The following is a 22,493-nucleotide window of genomic DNA, read 5'->3' as shown; positions in this document are numbered from 1 at the left end:
AACCAGGCTTTCTAATAATCACCTCTCCAATTATAACTCCATTGATTACCGTGACTCAGGGATCATGTTAACATCCCACCAGCGAGGTTTCAGAGCTAGCAAATTCAATCAGCCTAAGACAGCACTGGTAGGAGCATCTTTCATACCTCTGCGGTTGCAAATATTTCACTGGCAAGAAGGTAGGCACAGATCATAGTTCCAGTTCTTCCTAGAAAAGAAGTTAGTTCGTGAACCATTGCCCATGGCAGCACTTGGTATAAAACTACTCTCAGAAGTATTTAGAGTTCATTTTGGATTGATTTTCTTCCACTCTGAAAGTGCTGGTTCAAAATATTTCAATTCAGAGATAGACAAAGCCCTTACACTGCTTGCTCTGAGGTTCTACCTGGAGTTCTGTGCTAATTGTGTGCATGGATGGGCACGTGTATGTTGTTCTTGAATCATGGCCCCTGGAGACTGCAGTAACAGGCAGAGGCAGTGAGCTCTGCTCCAGGACTCTAAAGCTAAAGAGATACCTACCAATTAAGAGCTAATTACACATCCTGTTTTCCTACTAATGTAAATAAAAGAAACTATAAAAGATAAAACGTGGACAGAACCCAAAACACCACCTAGCATTTGCCATACCTATTATTCCTTCCATTTTAGTTAGAGGTATTTTTTGTGTTATAAGACATATATTAAAGTAGAAATAACAGAATAATGAGCCCCCATATACCTGTTCCCCAGATTCGATAATTATCATATTAATTGTTATACTTGTTTCTTCCTTTTCTTCCCTCATCCTTCTTTCCCTCCCCCTCTCTACACGCACCCCAGCCCCCCACCAGCATGTTAAAGCAAATCCTTGATTTTATGTCACTTTATCCTCAAAGTCTCATGGTTTTTTTCTAATTTATATTTTTGTCCTGCCATACAAAATGTGAGTTAAAAAGTACATTGCATCTGTTCTTTCTACAATGAACTGTAGCTTTTGTCTTAGCCAGTATATGCTGAACTTTATTTTATGTAATTCCAAACTTATCCTTTTACTTTAAGATGCACCCTATTTTCTATTCTATCCTTTTAAAAAAATGAACCACTAAATTTATTTTGCAACCCATAGTTTGAAAAATATTCTAAGCCAAGTACTTCCAAAGAGGACTTTGTACCACCCTGTGCTCTGATAAGTAAAAGCTTCTTGCTAAAGGAGGCTACTGACCATTAACAATCTAGCTCTCTAGCATGGATAGTTAACATTTCAATTCTGGAGGACATCTCTGAGTCTTTACAGCTCTTATATATTCCCATTCGGAAAAAAACTTGCAGATTCATGTCCCAGTGGCTATGGATAAGCACAACCACAGACAAAGTAGATGCCTTCTCATCCAGTCAAGTCAGGTATGCAAGGAATCATTAAAATGATTTATACTTGTCTTCAGTATTTTAACTTAAAACATAAACATATATTCATTCACTAAACTTTTGCTATTGGACAAAGGTTTTAAGTTTTTAACTATGGTGAAAGGAAATCTACCAAAATACCTACCAGGTATATCATATTAATGATGAAATGATGATAACATTCCTCTTAAAGCCAGGAACTAAACAAACTATCCACTATTCACTGCTTCTATTTACTACATGGCTTAGCCAGTATTGTAAGATAAGAAAAACAAAATGTATAGGGATTAAAAACAGAAGAAACAAACTCTCATTATTTGCAGACTAGAAAAGTCCAAGTAAATCTATAGGCTAACCCCTAAAACTAATGAAAGAGTTCAGGAAGATACAAGGTCAACACTAAGAAAAAAGCAAAAACTGATAGCTAAATAAGGGATGTTGGTTGAAATCTTTAGAGAAATTACTAAGGAATATAAAAAGAGTATATGACTTCCAAGCAAGTGGTGGGGGTGGGAGGAAGGAATTATGCTGCAAAGAATTCAAGCAAACCAAAATAAAATATCAGTAAGGATATAGAAGATTTGAATAAAACAATTAACAAACAACCTAAGGGGCACATATAGAACACTGTTCAGGACAATGCATAATACACTTTATTGTCAAGTGCACAGAAAACATTTGATAAAATTAACCAAATTCTGGGCGATAAAGCAAGTCTAAATACGTCTCAAAGAACTAAAAAGATGCGTATGTCCTCTGACCACAATGCAATACAACCAGAAATGAATAACTAGAAGATAATTACAAAATCCTCATGTTTGAAAATAAGACAGTATATTTCTATATAACCCATGAGTCTAAGAAACAAGCACAATGGAAATTAGAAAATATTCTGAACTAAATAATAATGAATATACATAAAAACTTGTGTGATGAAGCTAAATCTATTCTTGGAGGGAAATTTATAGCCTTAAACGCTAACTAGAAAAGAGAAAGGCTGAAAATCTATGAGTTAAGCATCCATCTCAAGAAGTTAGGAAAAAAACAGCAAATTAAACCAAAGAAAGTGGAAGAAAGGAAACACTAAAGTAAATGATGAAATAACAAATAATAGGGAAGATCAGTCAGGCCAAAACACATGGTACTTTGAAAGGACTAATAAAATTAGTAAATTCCTGGTGAGACTAATCAAAAGAAAAAAGAGAGAAGGCACCAAAAATAGCAATGTAAGCAATGAAAAAGGGAACACCACTGTAGACATTAGAATTGGATATTTTAAGACAATCTGATGCCAAGACATTTGAAAATTTAGATAAAATGAACAAATGCTTGGGAAAATACCCAAAATGCGCAGAAGAAATAAAATTATAAATAATCCCATATCTAATAAAGAAATTGACCCATACTTTAAAAACTTCCCCACAGAGAAACTAAGGCCAATTCCCCCACTGAGGCCAATGTGGCTTTACTACTGAATTCTACCTTACATGTAAGGAAAAAAAATGTCAACTTATACAAACTCATCCAGAGACTTAAAAACAAAAAAGAGTAAGTACAACTTAATTTTGGTTTATGAAGCCAAAATTTGAAAACTATAGCCACTCTTACTCATGACATAGATACAAAAATCCTTAAGAAAATATTAGCAAACAGAATCCAACAATTTATTAAAAAATAATAGAGCACAACAAAATTGTGTTTATTCCAGGAATTCAAGGTTAGTTTACTACTTTATAATCAATGTAATCAACCAGATTAATAGAATAAAGGTAAGAAATCATATTATTTTAAAGACACAGAAAAAGCTTCCGATAAAATTCAACATTCATTCATTATAAAAACTCTTAGCAATTAAAGGAATGTCTTAATCTGATAGAGAATATCTAACACTAACACACACACACACACACACCCTAAAGTAATCGAGATGCTGAAAGCTTTTCCTGTGAGAGCGGGAGAACAAGGATTCCTGCGATCATCACGTATAATTCAACACTGTACCAAAGGTTCTAGCCAGTGCTAGGGAAAAAAAGGATTGAAAAGGAAGAATTTAGTTCATTATTTCATACGATATAATCATGTGCCATAAAATCCAAAAGAATTTACAGACAAGTTAATAGAATTAATGAAAGAATTTAGTTAAGTTTGCTGATTGCAAGGTTAGTAAAATCAACAGCATTTACAGCATCAACAAAAAAACATTTAGGACATAAAAATTTCCAAGGGATATAATTTATAAGTTAAAATATCAAGATATCAAATATCTAGGAATAAATCTAACCACACATATACAAGCTTTCTATGCAGAAAATGAAAAGGCATTATAAAGAGAGATTGAAGAAGACTTAACTACATGAATGGATATTTCCATTCATGGATTGGAAAACTCAGTATTGTAAAGATTTCAATTCCCCTCTGTCTACAGCCTCAATGAAATTCCAAAGTTCCATCGTGTGTGTGTGTGTGTGTGTGTGTGTGTGTGTGTGTGTGTGTGTGTGACTTGACTGATTCCAAAATGTATACGGAAATGTAGATGACCTAAAAAACCCAAACAACTGTGAAGAACAAGATGAGTGGACTCCCTTGAAAGGAAATCAGGACTTATTAGAAAGCTAAGACAAGTAAGAGAGTTGTGCTACTAGCACACAGACAGATGAAAAAGCAATGAATAGATTAGAAAGTTCAGAAACAGACCCATGTCCTGCAGAACAGCAAGGAAATGAAATCAGTGTGCTGAAACAATTAGACAGCCAAATGGAAAATGATAAAACTTGACCCCTTCCTCACACCACACACATAAATCAATTCCAAACGAAATAAAACTTATATAAGATAATATAGGACTATGTATTTTTAAACTCAGGGAAAGATTTCTTAATTAGGACACAGAACACTAACCTTAAGAAGAGACAGAACAATGTACACTGACTATGTTAGAAAAGAAGTGCTGTTAACCAAAAGATACTCAGAGAGAAATGGCAAATCACAGAGCAGAAAAGCTATCTTGTAATACTGTATAATACATATAACAAACAACAGAGTTGAAATTGAGAATATATAATGAATTCCTACAAGTCAATTGGAGAAAAACAAACAATCCAGGATAAAAATAGACAAGGAAATTAAACAGATACTTCACAAAAAAGAATATGCAAGGATATCATAATAAACCTATGAAAACTTTCTCAATCTTATTAGTAACCATAGAAATGCAAATGAAAGCCATAATGAGATACAACTACATACCCACCCAACAGCTAAAAATAAAATGACTGAGAAATCCAAGTGTTGGTAAGGATGTGGAACACTTGGAACTTTTATGCAATGCCAGTGGAGTGTAAATTGTCAACTGTTTTGGAAAACAGATGACATCATCTATTAAAGCTTGAGATTCATTATCTAAGACAAAACAATTTTAGTCCAAGGTCTACACTCAACAGAAATGTGGGCACACGTGCAACAAGAAAAATGTATTTCATAGCAGCATTATAATAGTAGAAATTGGAACCAATCCAAATGTAATAGAAAAAAGCTTCCTTTTGCAGTAGCAATGTGTCTTGGGATGAATTTAGCAAAGATATACAAGACCATCATGAAGAGAAGTACAAAATATTATTGAAAGATCAGATGATTCAAATAAATAGAAAACTATTCATGTACAGCTCAATATTGCAAAGTTCTCAATGCTTCTGAATTAATCTATAGATTCAATGCAGTTCCAATAAAAATCCCAAATATGTTTTCTTGTAGAACTTGATAAAATTCTAAAATTAAATGTAAGAAGAGTCAAGAGATTTCTGTCTTTATCAAGATATATTATAAAGCTATAAAAATTATAATAGTGTGGTATAGAAAATTCATAGACAGTCCCAAATACATACGGAAACTTGGTATATGACTGAGAAGGGACTACAAGTTGATGGGGACTACATGAGCATGTAATAGATGGTTTTAGGACAATTGTCTATCCATATGGAAAAAAAATCTCCCTCCCCAAATTCCAATTAGATTAAAGACCTAAATGTAAAAAGCGAAACTTTACTATTTTATAAGGAGAATATCTTCACCACCTCAGGGTATGGGTGGATTTCTTAAACGTGACCAAAATGCACGAACCACACACACACAAAAGATTGATAAACTTCACTACGTTAAAAATTAAAAACTTCTACATGACAAAATAAATCATAATCAAATGTAACAGACAACACAGTGGAAGAAGATATTTGCAATACAAACTGCTAACAAAAAATTAGCACCCAGATTATTTAAAGAAGTCCTATAAATCAATAATAAAATATTTGGGCTATCATGATATTACTGGTAATGTGCAGGCATCAACCAACAAAAAGAAGCAAAACCAAGATGAATGAAAACTTGAAAAAAGGAGCTGTTCTGGTACAGACCAACTGAATACTAGCCTCTTCCAAACAATCCTAAAGGAAAAGCAATGAAACGCACATGGACACAGAATAGTGTGTCTGCCCTCAGAAAAAATAATTAAATTTGAAATGAAGGTTTTCCTTTAAGCAGGGAATTAACCTGATTAAAAGAAAACTAAAGCCAACTCTTAGATTATAATATTTTGGTTGAGCCATATTAAATGGCCTTTTTTTTAAAGCAAAAGATGGTCCAAAGAAAGGCAATTCCATGTGGTTCAACCTCTGTATTCTTCATTTACGCACAATGTTGTAAACTGCCGTACATACAGAATATTTCGACCTGTGGAACTAAAGATAGAACTTGCCTACTAACTCATGAGCTTGGAACTACTTTTCACATAAGACTAAAACTTTATTCTACTCAATTACAGAAGGCAGTTTTAAAGTGTGTTCCTGGAATTTAATATAAAAAACTGTTTCACAGCCCAACGAAACCATAATTCCTTACTTGTCAAAAACTGTGAAATATGCCTAGATGATTATTAAAAGCCTAAATCTGAATGAGAGAAAATCTGACTCAAGTTAAATTGGTTGAATTTACAACTGGCTTTCCCACCACCCCCATTTTCCCCCCACCAAAATCAACTTCTATGTATCATGACACTATAAAAATTCCAGTATAACTTTTGGTCTTTGAAATGGCATTGCTGTCGACACTCTTAACTTTAAAAGGTCCTCACAAAGTTTAAGAATAACCTTAAATAAAATGAAAAGTGCTCTGATGGTTTCTAAAGTTAAACAGTGTTTGTATTTTGACAGATATTTTGGCAAATCAAAAATGAAGAAACCCAAATAGTCAATAAACAAGGGAAAACACACTTAACCTTCCTCAGTTCTTCTATTCCTGCTTTCTTCTCTTCTTTACTCTTTCTTCCTTTCCTCCCCACTTCCTCCCTTTCCTTCCCCTTCCTTTAGTCTTGAAGCTAATAGAAAAAATGTTAACAATGATTAATACCGGTTAATAGCAGAACGTATCTTGTTGGTGTACTTTAATATATTTTTCAAATTTCTTTAGAAGAAGAGAAAGAAAAAGAAAAATGTTTTTTACCTTTGCCCCCCTTACAGTGAATCACTGTGATGTTTTCCTCATCTTGAGCCATCCACTCTTTTACTTCCTTGGAGAACGCCACCATCTCACTGATTCCAAGTGAAAGATTTTTAGTTGAATGAAAATACTTCCCCCAAAAATCAAGCCCTTTGTATTTAGCCCCCTTCTGACAGCCAGCTTGGCATCAAACTTACCTCAAAGAGGGGACATTGTGATCGTCAATCATGTATCGACGGACCCTATCATGGAAGTACTTAGCATCATAAGCTCTTTCACCTGAAATAAATGATGCACGGGTCGTATCTCTAACCCTAATAAACACAGTAAATGGTCAAGGTATAAATAAGTTATACTTTTCTATTTGAAATTCCTCCTCTACCTTTAAAAGGAGCTTTCTGTCTGGCTCCTGCTGCTCTAAAAGAAACGTAAGGGTCTCAAAAATAAAAGTAGGGGCTTCCCCCGTGGCGCAGTGGTTGAGAGTCCGCCTGCCAATGCAGGGGACACGGGTTCGTGCCCTGGTCCGGGAAGATCCCACATGCCGCGGAGTGGCTGGGCCTGTGAGCCATGGCCGCTGAGCCTGCACGTCCGGAGCCTGGGCTCCAAAACGGGAGAGGCCACAACAGTGAGAGGCCCCTGTCCCGCAAAAAAAATAAAATAATAATAATAATAAAAAAAAGTAGAGTAGTGTTTTGTCCGTCTTGAGTAACATAAGCCCAAATTATTTTGGTTTAATAGGCCTTACTTGTACTTTTCTAGCAGGCTACTCACTCCATTATCAGAAGGTTACACAGAGCAGAAGCCAATGCAACCAACCAAGATACTTGCCTCCTGAAAATGTCCATTTAATATACAGGAAGAGGGTCAGCTGGGCTATAGTTTGTTTGCTATAGGGTTTTGGGGTTTCTTCCCATGCAGGGCCCTGGTCTCCTCACTCCTCATTCCTAGTGGGTTAGAGCATGCATTTGTTGAATTGTCTTCAAAACACGAGCTGGCAGGAAAAAACAAATATTTTCCAAAACCTACTACCACTAGACCTGAGTCTCCTAAAATAGCTCTGCCCCCAGTCTCCTGCCTACCTCACGGGGTACTGTGTGCTGTTGCACTTTCTTTTCCTACCAAATGGAGCCAGCACAAGATGGAGACTTTTTAAAACTCACTTCCCACCACCACCAAATACCTACGATTAAAGGAAACGTAAAAACTGAGTCACCTTCTTACATGCAGTGAGTGACCTGTTTTCTATCTATAATAGCAAAATATCAAGTCATGTACATACTGCAGAGATTATAGACTCGGTAGTGGTTTTGATGCTTGGTATCCAGGAACCGTACAACTTCCTAAAAAAGATGGACACATACCTTACATATTCCACGTGGCACCAACATAAGCCTTTTCCTAGGACTAACCTAAAATGATTATCACCCTTTTATTCACTGGTCCGTCACTTAGCACCTTTTATGGGAGATTCAGGGAATAAAAAGGTACATACATTCCAAGTCATATCTAACCCACTGATGGTTTTCAGATAGCCCACAAAAGTTGTGATGACTACTCTGATTAGCCTCTACTGTAAATACACATTGTTTAAAGCTACCAGAGAAGGAAGTTCGTAGGTGTTTAACAAGCTTTAAGAAAATTGTAATTTGTTCTAAAATTTGTATGGAACCACAAAAGATCCTGAATAGCCCATCTTCAGAAAGAAGAACAAAGCTGGAGTTATCATGCTCCCCGATTTTAAACTATACTATTGATACAACGCTGAAGTCATCAGAACAGTAGGGTACTGGCACAAAAACAAACACATAGATCAACGGAACAGAATTGAGGGCCCAGAAAAAACCCCACACATATATGGATAATTAATTTATGATAAAGGAGCAAAGGACATACAGAAAGGATAGTCTCTTTAATCTATGGTGTTGGGAAAACTGGACAGCCACATGCAAAAGAATGAACCTATACCACTATGTCACTCCATACACAAAAATTAACTCAAAAAGGATTAAAGACTTGAATGAAAGGTGTGAAAACATAAAATTCCTAGAAGAAAACATAGCTGGTAATTTCATTGACATTGCCCTGAGCAATGTTTTTGTGGATCTGACTCCAAAGGCAAGGGAAACAAAAGCCAATGTAAACAAATGAGACTACATCAAACTGAAAAGCTTCTGCACGGTGGTAAAAACCATGATCAAAACGAAAAGGCAACCTAGTGAATGGGTGAAAATATTTGCAATTTCTATACCCAATAAGGGGTTAATATCCAAAATATATGAACTATACAACTTAAAAACAAAAAAACCACCCAATTACAAAATGGGTAGAGGACCTGAATAGACAACTTTCCAAAGAAGATATACAGATGGCCAATGGACACAAGAAAAGATGTTCAGCATCACTAATCATTAGGGGAAAATGCACATCAAAACCACAATAAGATATCACTTCACGCTTATTAGAATGGCTATTATCAAAAAGGTAAGAAGTAACAAATGTTGGAGAGGATGTGGAGAAAAGGGAACCCTCAAACACTGTTGGTGGGACTGTAAATTGGAGCAGCCACTATGGAAAACAGCATGGAGATTACCCCCAAATTAAGACTAGAAATACCATATGATCCCAGCTATTCCACTTCTGGGTATTTAGCCAAAGAACAAAAAAAACCACTATAATTCCAAAAGATATATGCACCCCTATATTCACTGCAGCATTATGAACAACAGCCAAGATATGGAAACAACCCAAATGTCCACTGATGAATGAATAAAGATGTGATAAATACGCCCAAATGTCCACTGATGAATGAATAAAGATGTGATAAATATGTGTGTGTGTGCATGCACACACACACACACACACACACAATGAATACAACTCAACCATAAAAGAATGAAGTCCTGCCATTTGCAACAACATGGATGGACCTTGAAAGTATTATGCTAAGTGAAACTGTCAGGCAGAGAAAGACAAACAGCATACAATTTCACTCATATGTGAAATCTAAAAAAATAAAACAAAAGTGAACAAAACCAGATACAGAGAACAGATTACTCGTTACCAGAGGGGAAGGGGTTTGGGGTGTGGCTGAAATAGGTAGAGTGTCAACTGTATGGTGACAGACGGCAGCTAGACTTGTACTGGTGATCACTTTGTAGTGTATACAGATGTTAAATTTTAATGCTGTACTCCTGCAACTTATACAAAAACAAAGAGAGAGAGAGAATGGGGTGGGGAGGGAGAGAGGGAGGAAGGGAGAGAGCAGGAAGGAAGGAAGGAAGGAAAGAAGGGAGGGAGGGAGGAAGGGAAGGAGGGAGGGAGGGAGGAATGGTTTGCCTCAGAGCACAGTGAGCAAAGAGTCTTTACAAACTTACAGCATGACTAGGACAAAATTCACAATGACTCTGACATCTGGATCAGGAGTTCCTCAGTCAGCCGTATAGAAAATAAACATCCAAATGAATATGGTCTGGGAGCTGAGGGACATGAGGTTAAAAAACTCAAGTTTGACAAAGAAGGTGAAGTCAGAGATGACCAAACAACTTCTAGTCATACTTCTTCAGTTATGACAGAAGAAACAGAAGAACCAGCTTCATCTAATAATAAAGACGAAGAGAAGAGGATGAAGAGGACGAGTGTCTTTAACAACAGAAATGATTCCAGGAAAAAAAAAATTCAAGAGAAAGAATCTGATGATGCCTTAACTATAAATGAAGAGAATTCTGTGGAAAATAATCAAATAGAGGAATCTCATCTGTCTCAGGATGAGACAGATTTACATTCAGAAGACAGTGAAAACAGAGGCCCTGCAAGTAGGATTCCGACTGCCATGAAACAGAAGAATTAGGAGGCTCCAATTCCAGTAGAACTGGAGAGATTCTCTCAGAATCTTCCACAGAAAATGACTATAAAGCCACAGAAGTCACTGATGAACCGATAGAACAAGACTATTTAGAAATACTTACATGCAGTATTTCACACTCAGTTCTAGTTTTACACTGTATGAAATTTCTGTGTAATCAAATGGACCTTTAGTTTTGCATGAGAAGAAGGTTGTAAAATAAAGTACTTCATGGGATAAACCCTGAAAGAGTTGTTCTTGTAGGAACTGTGAATATCAGCTCTTCCGGGTCCTGCTTACTAAACACCTTTTTTGGGGCGCAGGTGAGGATCTGGTTACATCAGTGGCTTGTGTATAGATTTTTTTAATTTAGAATTAAAGTTTTCAAACTGGAAGGTAATAATTACAATTTTTTTTTTTTTTTTTTTTGGAGAGTATCATGCTTAGATTATACATATGTGAAGAGGCTTCTAGTCTTTTTCTAACAGCTCTGGTAGTTTTCATATTTTGGTCATAGTTTCAACATTTACCATATGAATTAAACGGTTTCATGGTAGTTATATTATTTATATTTATAAATATAAATTACATATATGTTCATCTTTTACAGAAACAGAAAAATTAAAAATTTGCTCCCTTAGAATAATATATGTATATTTATGTGTAACATATTTTATAATGTTATATGATATAACTTAGTATTATATATTTATGATGTTAATACATTCATAATATATGCATACTTATATTGTTATATAATTATATGATGTGTAATATATAGTTATATAATTTATATATAATTATATATAGTAACATAATATACTATATATAAATATAATATATTTAATATATAACATATAATTATATATAACATATGATATATATTACATTTACTATAATTTTATATTTTATACATTATATATTAATATATATTTAATATATACTATAATATACATTTTATTTAAATATACACTATTTTAAGGAAATTTATTATATATTATATAATTCCATGTACAACTATACATTATCTTATATATGCTGTATAGTATAGTATATATAATATATATTACATATAATTATATACACATTATTCTGAGAGGGGAAATGTTCTATTTTTCTGTCTCTATAAGGTATGCATTGTATACTTTTTCTACTGGTAATGATCGAGTCCACATCTTTCAAGGCTGTTTCTTTCTCCTCTAAGTAATTAAAAATCTGGTCCTTGTGAAACCATGGAAACTTTAAGTCTGTTGAAATATCAGGTTAAACACGTTCTGAGAGATCTGTTCAAACTAAAATTCTTTTGTATACTTTTGTGGTGCTTGAGAAAAAGACTTCACTATTTGTAAGAAAATGTGCTTTATCTTGGAAATTGTGTTCAAACATTAGCTTACTATTTTGTAGGATTGAATATGCTTATGAAGTTGATGTGAGACCGTCTCAGAAGAACTGGGCAGATTCACAGAACTTTTGCTTGCTTTTCTGAACATTTGTGAATACTACACATTTCTTTCTAACGTATTCTAGAGTATGCAAATGTCAATGGTATGAAACACAATTACACTGGAAAAATAAATTAATGATGAACTTGAGCTAAATGACTGAAGGCCATATTCACAGATTAAAGTCAGGCAAGCCGTACAACTTCCTGTCAAAATTACTGGCTGCCAAATTTATACTTGTTTCTTCAGATGTACCTTTTGATATTTAGAATTTTTAATTTTCTGTAAAATAGACTTTTTAGAGTGTAATGTGTTTGCTGACTTTGTGAAGCAATGTATAATTGTATAATTTCTGTAAGTAAACTGAATGCTTGAGCTTTCAATCAGTATTCTAGAAGCAATAAATATTATTTTATACTATTTAGAAAGAACTACTGTACACCCAACAATATTGGATAAATCCCACAGAATTCATTTTAAGCAAAGAAAGCTGGTCACAGAAGATGTAGTCTATGATTCCATTTATGTGAAATTCAAGAAAAAGTAGAACTAATCTGTTGTGACACAAGGGAGAACAGTAATTACCTCCAGTGTGTTGGGGTATTGACTGAAAAAGAGCAAGAAATGTTCTATATTTTGATAGGGGTGTTGGCTGTATATATACCTATATATAATTTTATCAAGATATACATGAGATTAGTGCAATTTACATGCCTCAAAGTATAATTATATATATACATACTTATATATAGACATATATACATACATAATCACAGTTTTATTGAGATAGAACAAATACTGTAAATTGCACTAATGTATACACACCCACACACATATGCAAACTTCTTAAACAATGACTTTTAACTGGCATTTCATAGTAAGCATCACTTGATGTTTGAACTTTATTTAATCTACGGGACCTAAAGCAGTATGTATCCACTGTAATTTAGCATCTCAATCTAAGAATACACATTTTAGTTAAAGAATTCTCAATCTTCTTCCCTATGACAGACCATGAAAAACACCCACAATTCACCACAATTCCTGCCTTCCGGAGACGGCATCTGTCGTCTGCTTGAATCTGAACCGGGTTTGTAGTTTGCTTGTCCAATAGGATAAGGTAGAAGCCACATTATACTAGTTGAGAGCCAGGGCCTCTGCATTCTTTTGCTTGATGCTAGTGAGGTCCTCGCCACTGCCTTATGTGAACAAGCCTGAGCTAGCCTGTTACAGAATGAGACATCACTTGGAGCCATCCAGCAATGCCATTTTAGACTAGCCAACCCTCAGATGCCCAGTTGCTGCCCACAGATGCATGAGTTAGCTCTGCTGAAATTAGTTAAGCGTGTCCCTGATCAGTTAAGCCCAACTCAAATTCACAAACCACATTATCACGAGCAAAGGAAATGTTTGCTGTTATAAGTCATTTAAGTTTGCGGGTGATTCATCACAGAGCGAAAGCTAATTGATAGCAATCCATGATAATTTTTTACCTGAAAGAGTAAATTTTTAGGAGAACACTGTCATCTCTGGGCCCACATTATCTCACAATTCCACAGTCTATGTTTACTGAGAAATGTGAGCATTTGTTAGATAAAAACCCTTACCTTAATGGGATTCCTATAGAAAGACTGCTTTCCAGAAGATGGGAATGACATGGCAATAATTCGCTCTGGAAGTCAAAACAGTCACTATTAACAAATGTTATAGATGTGAAACAATATATGATAACTCGACTTACATATAATCAGACTGCTTTCATAGAAAAGAACTGTCAGGATTGAGAATGACAGGAAAAAAGCTAACTAACCCTCAGGATAATCAACTTTAATATCCAATACTGGATATTAAAGTATCCACTATTTTGACCGTTACATTCAGTGTTCCCAAGTCTCAACCGGTTCTAACCTTATGCAACAGATTTGCGTTGACTTTAGTCTGGAGGGCCCCCTGTGGTGGGAATTGATTTCTTATTTAAACACCAAAGAAAAATGAGAGATCTGGGCTCCAGCAATGTTGGGAACTCCTAGGATGTTTTCCAGTGTTCCCCTGACTCAGAAACTCAGACCTACAAAGCAATGACTTCAGCGTTCTAGGAAGAGAACAGGCCTCTCTGAAATCCTTGGGACCGAGGATAACTACTAGAATTCAATAAATTCTAAACCAAACAAATGCAGTCAGCTGAAAATCCATTCAACTTCCTATACTATAAGCAAGTAGCCCTGAATTGAGATGAAAATTAAGATTTTTCCATTTTCAGGGTTAAACTCCAAATATGTCCCACTATCATAGTGGCCTATGTCTTCGTGGATAAAAAATGCTTTGAAAGAACATGCCTCAGACAGGGAAAGAACAAAATTAGCATATAATTACTTACTCACACACAAGAAAAATGTGATATTAATATAGGAAAACTTCACAAACCAGTAATGTAAGTGAGGTCTAACTCAAATCCATCCTTCTTGTATCGCCGTTTGTTTCCTGAAACCTGAGGGTTTAAAACAATCATTCGTTTGTAAAACATAAATCAACATAAAAAAAGAACAATATATAGATATCTACAACCCCTGCCAGTATTTCCTGAAGCACAAACATTTTTTCTGAATCATAAACATATTTTGCCCACTTACCATCCTCCTGGTCAGCATTTCAAGATGTCTTTTTTGATGAGCCAGATGAAAAACTCTTATCAGAGTGATAAGTCGTAGAGGTCGTAAAATAATTGTCAATCTAACAAAAAAAGATTCATTTTTGCTTTAGAAACAGAGGAATTTATCAGTATGGACTAAGTTTAGAGCAGTGGCTCTTAACCAGGGGCAATTTTGCACACGACCCCCTGGCCCAAGCCTCCCACCCACCCCACCCACCCTGGGCATATTTGGCAATGTCCAGAGACATGTTTCGTTGTCACAACTGCCTGTGAGGGGCTGCTACTTGCATCTAGTGGTTAGAGGCCAGGGATGCTGTTCAGTACCGATGCACAGGACAGCTCCCTTACTAAAAATGTATCTGTCCAAAATATCAGTAGTGCTGGTGTTGAGAAACTCTGATTTAAAGAAGTAGTCATATGGTAGACTCTCAGAATTTGTGGGTTTAACTTCTGTGGTTTAAGACAAGCATTTTTCAATCTTTTTCCCATCAAAACAGAATTCTTATTCCCCTCTGTTACTCCCATGAGTAACAGGGGTTCACTAGAGCTGTGAACACACATCAGGCAGGTAGCAGATGAGTTACTTCCCAAGTGTGTCTCCGACCATCAGGAAGAAACACGATGGCAAAGAACTGATGGTTTGGGCTAGCGCTTCTCTAGCTTGAGTGTGCATACTGATTCAGTAGGTCTAGAGTGGGTCCTGAGGTGTTTTTCTTCTTGTATTTCTGACAAGCTCTTCGGTGATGCTGAGGTTGCCTGTCTGAAGACCATACTGGTTTTGGTTATTTTCAAAAACTCCGAAAGCTTGTCACATCAAGTTTTGTTGGGACCTGAGGGAAAGTCCTGAGAAGCTGGAGTGTAGGAAGTGGCAAGCTATCTGACTAAGGAATAAGCCTAGGGAGCTACCCAACAGCTACATCCTAGAACACTTCTGCTCTTTTTCTTCTCGCTGCCACAGTAGAAAGAGGAGGAGAAAGAAAAAAGCCATCGGTCTCTCATACACATTTTTGTTTGATCCCTAACAGTTCTAACCTTGCCTCAGCTTTCATCATGTTAACTATACTGCAAAAATTGTACCTCTGTGTTTCCACCCATGGCACCTCGTTTTTCTCTTCCATTTGTTCCTTTTACGAGAATCATCATTGGAGGCACTCAAATTTTTCATCAACTCAAACCAGTACTCTCTTGGTTATAGGAAAAACCCAGGAATTTCACGTGTAAGAAATTTGTGGTTGAAGCGCAAGTGGGAATTTCAAAATGTAGAGAAGTTCAAGTTAGGACAAGAGGCAAGTTCCCAGTTTCTTCTTTGGGGGCATTATCTTCTTCATTCAACTAAAGGTACTCAGTGTGGACACCCTTCACTGGTCCCTAAACACCACCATCCTTTAGTTTCCAGATATGTGGAAATTTATCTCAATGTTTCATTTTCAAGCAGCTCATTTAGCACAGAATTAGCACATTCAGAGTTAAAAAGATTACACAAAATGAAAGCCACAGAAAATATTTTTTAAGAAAGAAAAACTTTAAGAGAAGGGAAGCATATGTTTCTTACTTGGGGAAATCTTTAAGAACCTTAAAGTCATAGAAAATATAAGCAATATTGACCAGTAGAGTCACCACAATAATGGCAGCATCTAAGGAGTTAAATATATCAGAAAAATACCGTCGTATCCTGTAACAAAAAAAAATATATATATATAAGTTTATGCTTCCCCAAAGAAGAGGTAGGGATATTTTAAAAGCACAAATTATTTGACTCATCCCCCTTAAGATTTCTGGTTTGGGATTTCCCTGGTGGTCCAGTGGGTAAGACTGCGCTCCCGATGCAGGGAGCCCGGGTTAGATCCCTGGTCAGGGAACTAGATCCCACGTGCATGCCGCAACTAAGAGTCCGCATGCTGCAACTAAGAACCAGCACAGCCAACATAAATAAATATTTTTTAAAAAAAGGAATTCAGCTTTGATGAATGATTTATTTATTTATTTATTTATTTTTGGCTGTGTTGGGTCTTCGTTTCTGTGCGAGGGCTTTCTCCAGTTGCGGTGAGCGGGGGCCACTCTTCATCGCAGTGCGCAGGCCGCTCACTGTTGTGGCCTCTCTTGTTGCAGAGCACAGGCTCCAGACGCGCAGGCTCAGTAGTTGTGGCTCACGGGGCTAGTTGCTCCGCGGCGTGTGGGATCTTCCCAGACCAGGGCACGAACCCGTGTCCCCTGCATTAGCAGGCAGATTCTCAACCACTGCGCCACCAGGGAAGCCCTTGATGAATGATTTAAAGTGCATTTACTAGAGTAGATTAAGGAAAAAAATATTCATACTCATTTTATACTTATATAGGACAAGAACATCAATATGGCAAGTATAACCATAGTATAGTAAGAGATATAACCAAGCCATTGAACAAGAGACAAGCATTGCCTTCACACAGGTGGGAGAGAGAGATGGGATGGTGAGCGATGCTATCGGACAATGGAAGCTGAACGTGTCACAGCTCTAGAGAAACGGGCTGTAAGATGTGCATGAAAGGAGCTTGTGAGAGGAAGATGGGTCCACTACTTTGGCCTGCAAACTCATCACCTGGCTTTGCACCCACAGTGGAATCCCAGTGAGCTGGTGTGGCCTCCTCTGTGCAAAGCTGATCTTTCAGCCCTGGCACCTCCTCAACACTAGCTCCTTCAGCCATTGGCACTGGGGCTCCAGGGAAATCTTCTTCTAATCCTGGGATAGCCCCTTTAGGCTCTGAGTAACCTGGGAGTGGGCAACTGTCCTCAGCTCAGAGGCACGAGGACAGAGATTCAGCCAGAAAGGAGGCAAGCATGTTCCAAAGTGCTGTGGATGAAGTGAGGCTGGGGAGTTCAGTCCCTGACTCGCTCTCCCATAGAGCTTAACACAAGTTTTTGTTCATTTATTTTTAAATTTCTCATTAAAAAAAATTTTTTTGGCCGTGCAGCTTGCAGGATCTTAGTTCCCCGACCAGGGATCGAACCCATGCCCCCTGCAGTGGAAGCATGGAGTCCTAACCACTGGACCACCAGGGAAGTACCACAAATTTTTAACTGAGGTAGGGTTTGCTCATGATCTATTATCTAGTACTTAATATACTGTCAGCTTTTATTTACATTGAACTCAATAAAAATATCAATATTTATACTTCACATACATATTCCTCTTAATAACATGCATGTAGACATATTAGCTGCCTGGCCCCATTTTGCAAACCCTTTAAGCTTTACCTGTTGAAGGAACCATCTAGAATACATGGTTTGGAGACTAGAGTGCCAGTTGCAATAGTGATATCAAAGCTCAATCTGATAGAAATTGGGATTTGGATTGTCGTTTCTCTTGTGGAGTATGCCCTTCAAGGAGAATTATTTTGATAAAGAGGGGCATATTTAGTTGGGTTGACCTGGTAATTCCTTGGGATGCTTCTCATAGCAGTACAAAATAGCTCTATGTGCTTTTAAAAAATTAATCAAACTTACCCTTCTATAAATACTCGAAGGAAAACATCCATGAAAAAAAATAAAGCAATAGCTAAAGAAACTGAACGATATTCCAAAGGAATATACATCATGCTATCAGAGACAACTATGTCTGTAATGATGAGGGACAGATCCACAAAGGTCAGCAAAATTCCAAATATTCTACAACAAACAAATAAATCAAATAAGGATAAAGTGGTTTTCACACCTATAGGTAGACTAACTTCAGCCCAATGATCTGATATCAAAATGTCATTATTTTGGGTTAAACTGTTCAGTGGTAGGGAGAACTGCCCTTAGAATCTCAACATAAATGACTCTGCTTTCACCCAATAGAAGCAGTTGTTAGGGAAATAAATTTCCCACTAAACCACTTCATGGTGTCATGCCCTTTTATATTAAGACACATCAGACCAACACTCCAAGACAGAAGAGGCAAACTACATTAAAATTACATGTTTCCGATTGTAAACTCTTCTTAAAATTTAAGAACTTTAGAAGGGTCTTCTACCCATTTCCCACAATAAATTAAACCTCATTAATCTTGATATTTTTAAAGAATTTAGTAATAAAAACCAAGTGAAAGCATGACTAACATAAGCCCTTAAAAGACTACTTTGACCAGTAAGGCTTCTTATCAGTGAGTTTATCAACAAATATAAGATTACATATCAATGGATGGTTCTGGCACAGTTCTGGGCATGTAAGAAGGAATTCAATTCAATAAATACATACATAATTGAACTCTAACTCCTAAGCCTTTTTCCTGTATATGCTAAACACATTCTCTATAAGTTGATTATACTATTTGTATACTCTATGAAGATAAATTAATCTTAAAGCACTTTTTCACAATTGCAATGCAAATTAAAATATCAATTTAAAAGGAAGCAAGTACATTGTGTGAATCTGTAACATAGTATGAAATCTTACTATCGTGTAGAGAAGAAAGATCTAAGTAAAATGTTTCCAGAATTAAGGAGTAATTCTAGGTGAATAAACACCTAGTATTTATTAATATTTACTAAAACTTTCCTTATAACTATAGAATTTTGAAATGCATGTTTCATTATTTTTACTTTTACAGGTAGAAAAAAACATGTTAATATGTTGATATTAGACTCCGTACATGCCATTTCTTTGCAATTCTTAATGTTTAGTTTCAATTAAAATTCCAAGATAAATTAGATTGCATTAAATGAGGCAAAAAGGTTATTTAGCGACATACTGACAGTGGAAATGCTTTTTTTTCCCTCCCAGATCCTTTGCCATTAAAAAATATTGATATTAAATGTAATACATACTTAATTACCTCCTTTTCTGGAGTCTCACATACCTGAAAGCGAAGGATGATACAATCAAGTACACAATTCTCTTAATCTTGCTGCTGCAATAAGAAGTAAAAATAAAATTTCAGAGCTTTCAAGTGTATCAGATTTTTCCTAACATATAGTATGAATTTAACCAACAAAGGCCTTTAATAAATATAATTTTTAAAGTCTCCAGAAGTTGCCTAACAAAATGCTTTTTACTAATAACTGTAAAAATTTCACCTGGGGCTTCCCTGGTGGCGCAGTGGTTGAGAGTCCGCCTGCCGATGCAGGGGACACGGGTTCGTGCCCCGGTCCGGGAAGATACCACATGCCGCGGAGCGGCTGGGCCCGTGAGCCATGGCCACTGAGCCTGCGCGTCCAGAGCCTGTGCTCCGCAACGGGAGAGGCCACAGCAGTGAGAGGCCCACGTACCGCAAAAAAAAAAAATTTCACCTGATTCTTTTTTTCTTTCCTATGTAGAACATATGTGAAAAAAACCATTAAACTTTCCCTTCACTGTAAAGCTCTAATCCCAACTTAACGGTAAGATTAAGCTTGGGGTCATCAACTAAAGCAACAGAGCATGGAGACAGAAGGGAATGGTAGAAGAGATGTGTGTTCCCGCTCTCCCATGAGTGAGCTGTGGGATCCTGGGCAAGTCATCAAACTATGGCCAAACCTGTTCTACAGCAATAGAATAAGGGACTTCAGGGAAGCTCGTCTTGTAATATTCATTTCTTGAAACAAGTCACCCCATGAATAAGACAGTTAAACATTAATGAGACTCACAGCTGGGGTGGGAAGTGCACTTTGGAGGTGAGGAATGTTAGTAAGATACATTTCAAAGCGGAAACACACTGGAGGCTGGGCTCCTTCTGTTAGTAGGAGGAGGAGACGGTTTTATAGCGCCAGCAGTTGTGCCTCATTTTGCCCTATGGCTGGAGACAAGGTAGTCATTGAGGAGCAATTTCTTGCCCTGCTGAAGCCTCCAACACGTGACCCAAATTCCACCCCAAGTGGGATTTAATCCCAAAGCGATGCTCACAGACTGTGCCCAAGACTGGAGAAGAGGGAGGATATATGCCGAATAGAACTGGGGCACTGCCAAATGGAACGGGCCACAGATGGATACTGTTGGGCTAAGCTGAGCTATAAGATCTCCCCACCCCCTCTAATTTCTCCCTTCTCCATCTGCACCCACTACCTCTGCCCAGGCTTAGCGAGCAAAGGTGGATGTGGATGGGGAACTGACTGGCCAAAAGAGGTGAACCTCCCCTGAGGTTGCCATTCTCTTAATACAAGCCCTTTCTGATCCCAGACAATCAGATCTCTGGGTAGCAAAGAAATGTTACAACAAATCAGAACTTACTTGACAAAGTGAATTTACAGAACCATGCCCGACAGAATCATTGGGGCAAAAAAGGATGGCTTGGGGTGGCTTTAGGCTCTACTATCACTTTCAGTGCCTCCCAAAACTACCCCAAGTAAATATAGAATTGAGATTTTTTAAAAAAAAGAGTGTGCTATATAAATGCAGCTTCAAACAATGTGTGTGGAGTTTGCTGGGAAAGGACTATAACTTGGTAATTATACATTTAGAAAAAGTACTATTCATATTTGGGAGCAACAGACATACACTCCCCAGCACCCAGTGCAACCATGTAACTTTTCTAAAAATGACTACTCAGAGAAGTGTTTGAGCCAACTGAGCAAGGAATAAAAATGAAGGAGGCAAGAATAAGGAAGATGCCTTATAGAGAAAAGGTGTCAAGAAATAAAGTCATAAAAATTCAGAACTAAGTCCAAATAATCATTGTTAATGTAGCACGTGGAAATGTAAACAAATGATTCTAAAAGCAAAGATAAATAACAAAATTCTCGATAAAAGTATGGATTTAAATTTGCAGGGTTTTCCCACATTAATTTAGGTTTCTCAGAAGACAGAAGTAAAAGCATGTTGCATTTCTATCTTCCCAGGTACAAGTCCAGTTTTAAACTGGATATTGATGGAGAAACAAAGGTACAATTATGTTTTCTAAAAATAGGTTTATAACTTTCATATTATTAAAACTTGAATAAAAACAAATCAACTAATAGCATAATGTTAAAAAAAATTTAAAGAAAAATATCAAGAAGTGTTTAATACAGAAAACAAAGTAAAATGATAGCAAATAAAACCAAACATACCTGAAATGATAATAAATACAAACACATTACTCTCATATCAAATACTTTTAGATAAGTTTAAAAACTAAAGGCACTATATGCTGTATACAAGGACAAAAACTAAATTAAAATGATAGTTTGAAAATAAAGAGATGGACAAAGATATGAGATGCAAATGTTAAATCTCAAAACATTAAAAGTTGTAATATTAATATCAAAGTTGAATTCAAAGCAAAAATATTAACTATGACAATGACTTATTTTATACTGATAGAAGGTAGACTCTATAAGATACTATTAAGACCATGTTGAACAGGGGTGGGATCTGCATTGGGGGCAGGTCCTATCTTTCCCATTGGACACTTATTTCTCTGCACAGATGGTGGAGGGAGACATGTGGTCATACTCAAAGCATTAAAGCACTGGGATGATTCTTTGGTTTTCCTGCTCTCACTCCAGGGCTCTGGGTCCCCCCACCACCACCACCAAACTATCCACAACAGACAAGGCTATATTCCTAGATTAAACTCAGGTTGAAGAGAGCAGCGTCAGGCTTTAGATCTGAGTCCAACCTAAGTTAGCTCATTAGGATTCTTTACTGGGACTTAGAGAGGAACCTCCAAAGTACCTAGGAGTGTCCTTTGCCCAGCTTGGTCCTCAGGGATATACTTCCCTTTGGAGTGGGGTGTTGGTAGCAAGGATAAGATCTGAGTGTCCCTGGTCAAACACTA

At 36.6% G+C, this 22,493-nt stretch overlaps 1 protein-coding gene and 1 pseudogene across 3 annotated transcripts in view; one reads left to right on the top strand and one right to left on the bottom strand.

Annotated features, from left to right (window-relative positions):
• Nucleotides 1-22,493, bottom strand: part of LOC112406592 (phosphatidylinositol 3,4,5-trisphosphate 3-phosphatase TPTE2-like) — an 80,053-nt gene that overhangs the window by 29,929 nt on the left and 27,631 nt on the right. Inside the window, exons 8-17 of one of the 3 annotated variants that reach the window (XM_024755495.1) lie at nt 19,620-19,670; nt 18,284-18,445; nt 16,356-16,475; nt 14,784-14,883; nt 14,578-14,641; nt 13,761-13,825; nt 8,150-8,210; nt 7,068-7,149; nt 6,874-6,962; nt 147-208 (exon numbers count right to left, since the gene is read on the bottom strand). In XM_024755495.1, the coding sequence (XP_024611263.1) occupies nt 147-208; nt 6,874-6,962; nt 7,068-7,149; nt 8,150-8,210; nt 13,761-13,825; nt 14,578-14,641; nt 14,784-14,883; nt 16,356-16,475; nt 18,284-18,445; nt 19,620-19,670 (856 nt within the window). Of the gene's footprint in view, nt 1-146; nt 209-6,873; nt 6,963-7,067; nt 7,150-8,149; nt 8,211-13,760; nt 13,826-14,577; nt 14,642-14,783; nt 14,884-16,355; nt 16,476-18,283; nt 18,446-19,619; nt 19,671-22,493 lie in introns of those variants that run through there. The other 2 variants (XM_024755496.1, XM_024755498.1) reach the window with 2 other exon arrangements.
• Nucleotides 10,194-10,905, top strand: LOC112406671 (serine/threonine-protein phosphatase 4 regulatory subunit 2 pseudogene; annotated as a pseudogene).

The sequence above is a fragment of the Neophocaena asiaeorientalis genome, unplaced genomic scaffold (assembly GCF_003031525.2).
Source record: "Neophocaena asiaeorientalis asiaeorientalis breed wild unplaced genomic scaffold, Neophocaena_asiaeorientalis_V1.1 scaffold59, whole genome shotgun sequence".
In the NCBI taxonomy this organism is placed as follows: domain Eukaryota; kingdom Metazoa; phylum Chordata; class Mammalia; order Artiodactyla; family Phocoenidae; genus Neophocaena; species Neophocaena asiaeorientalis.
The sequence above is the reverse complement of the archived record's forward strand: the minus strand, read 5'-3'. Positions and strand labels throughout refer to the sequence as shown.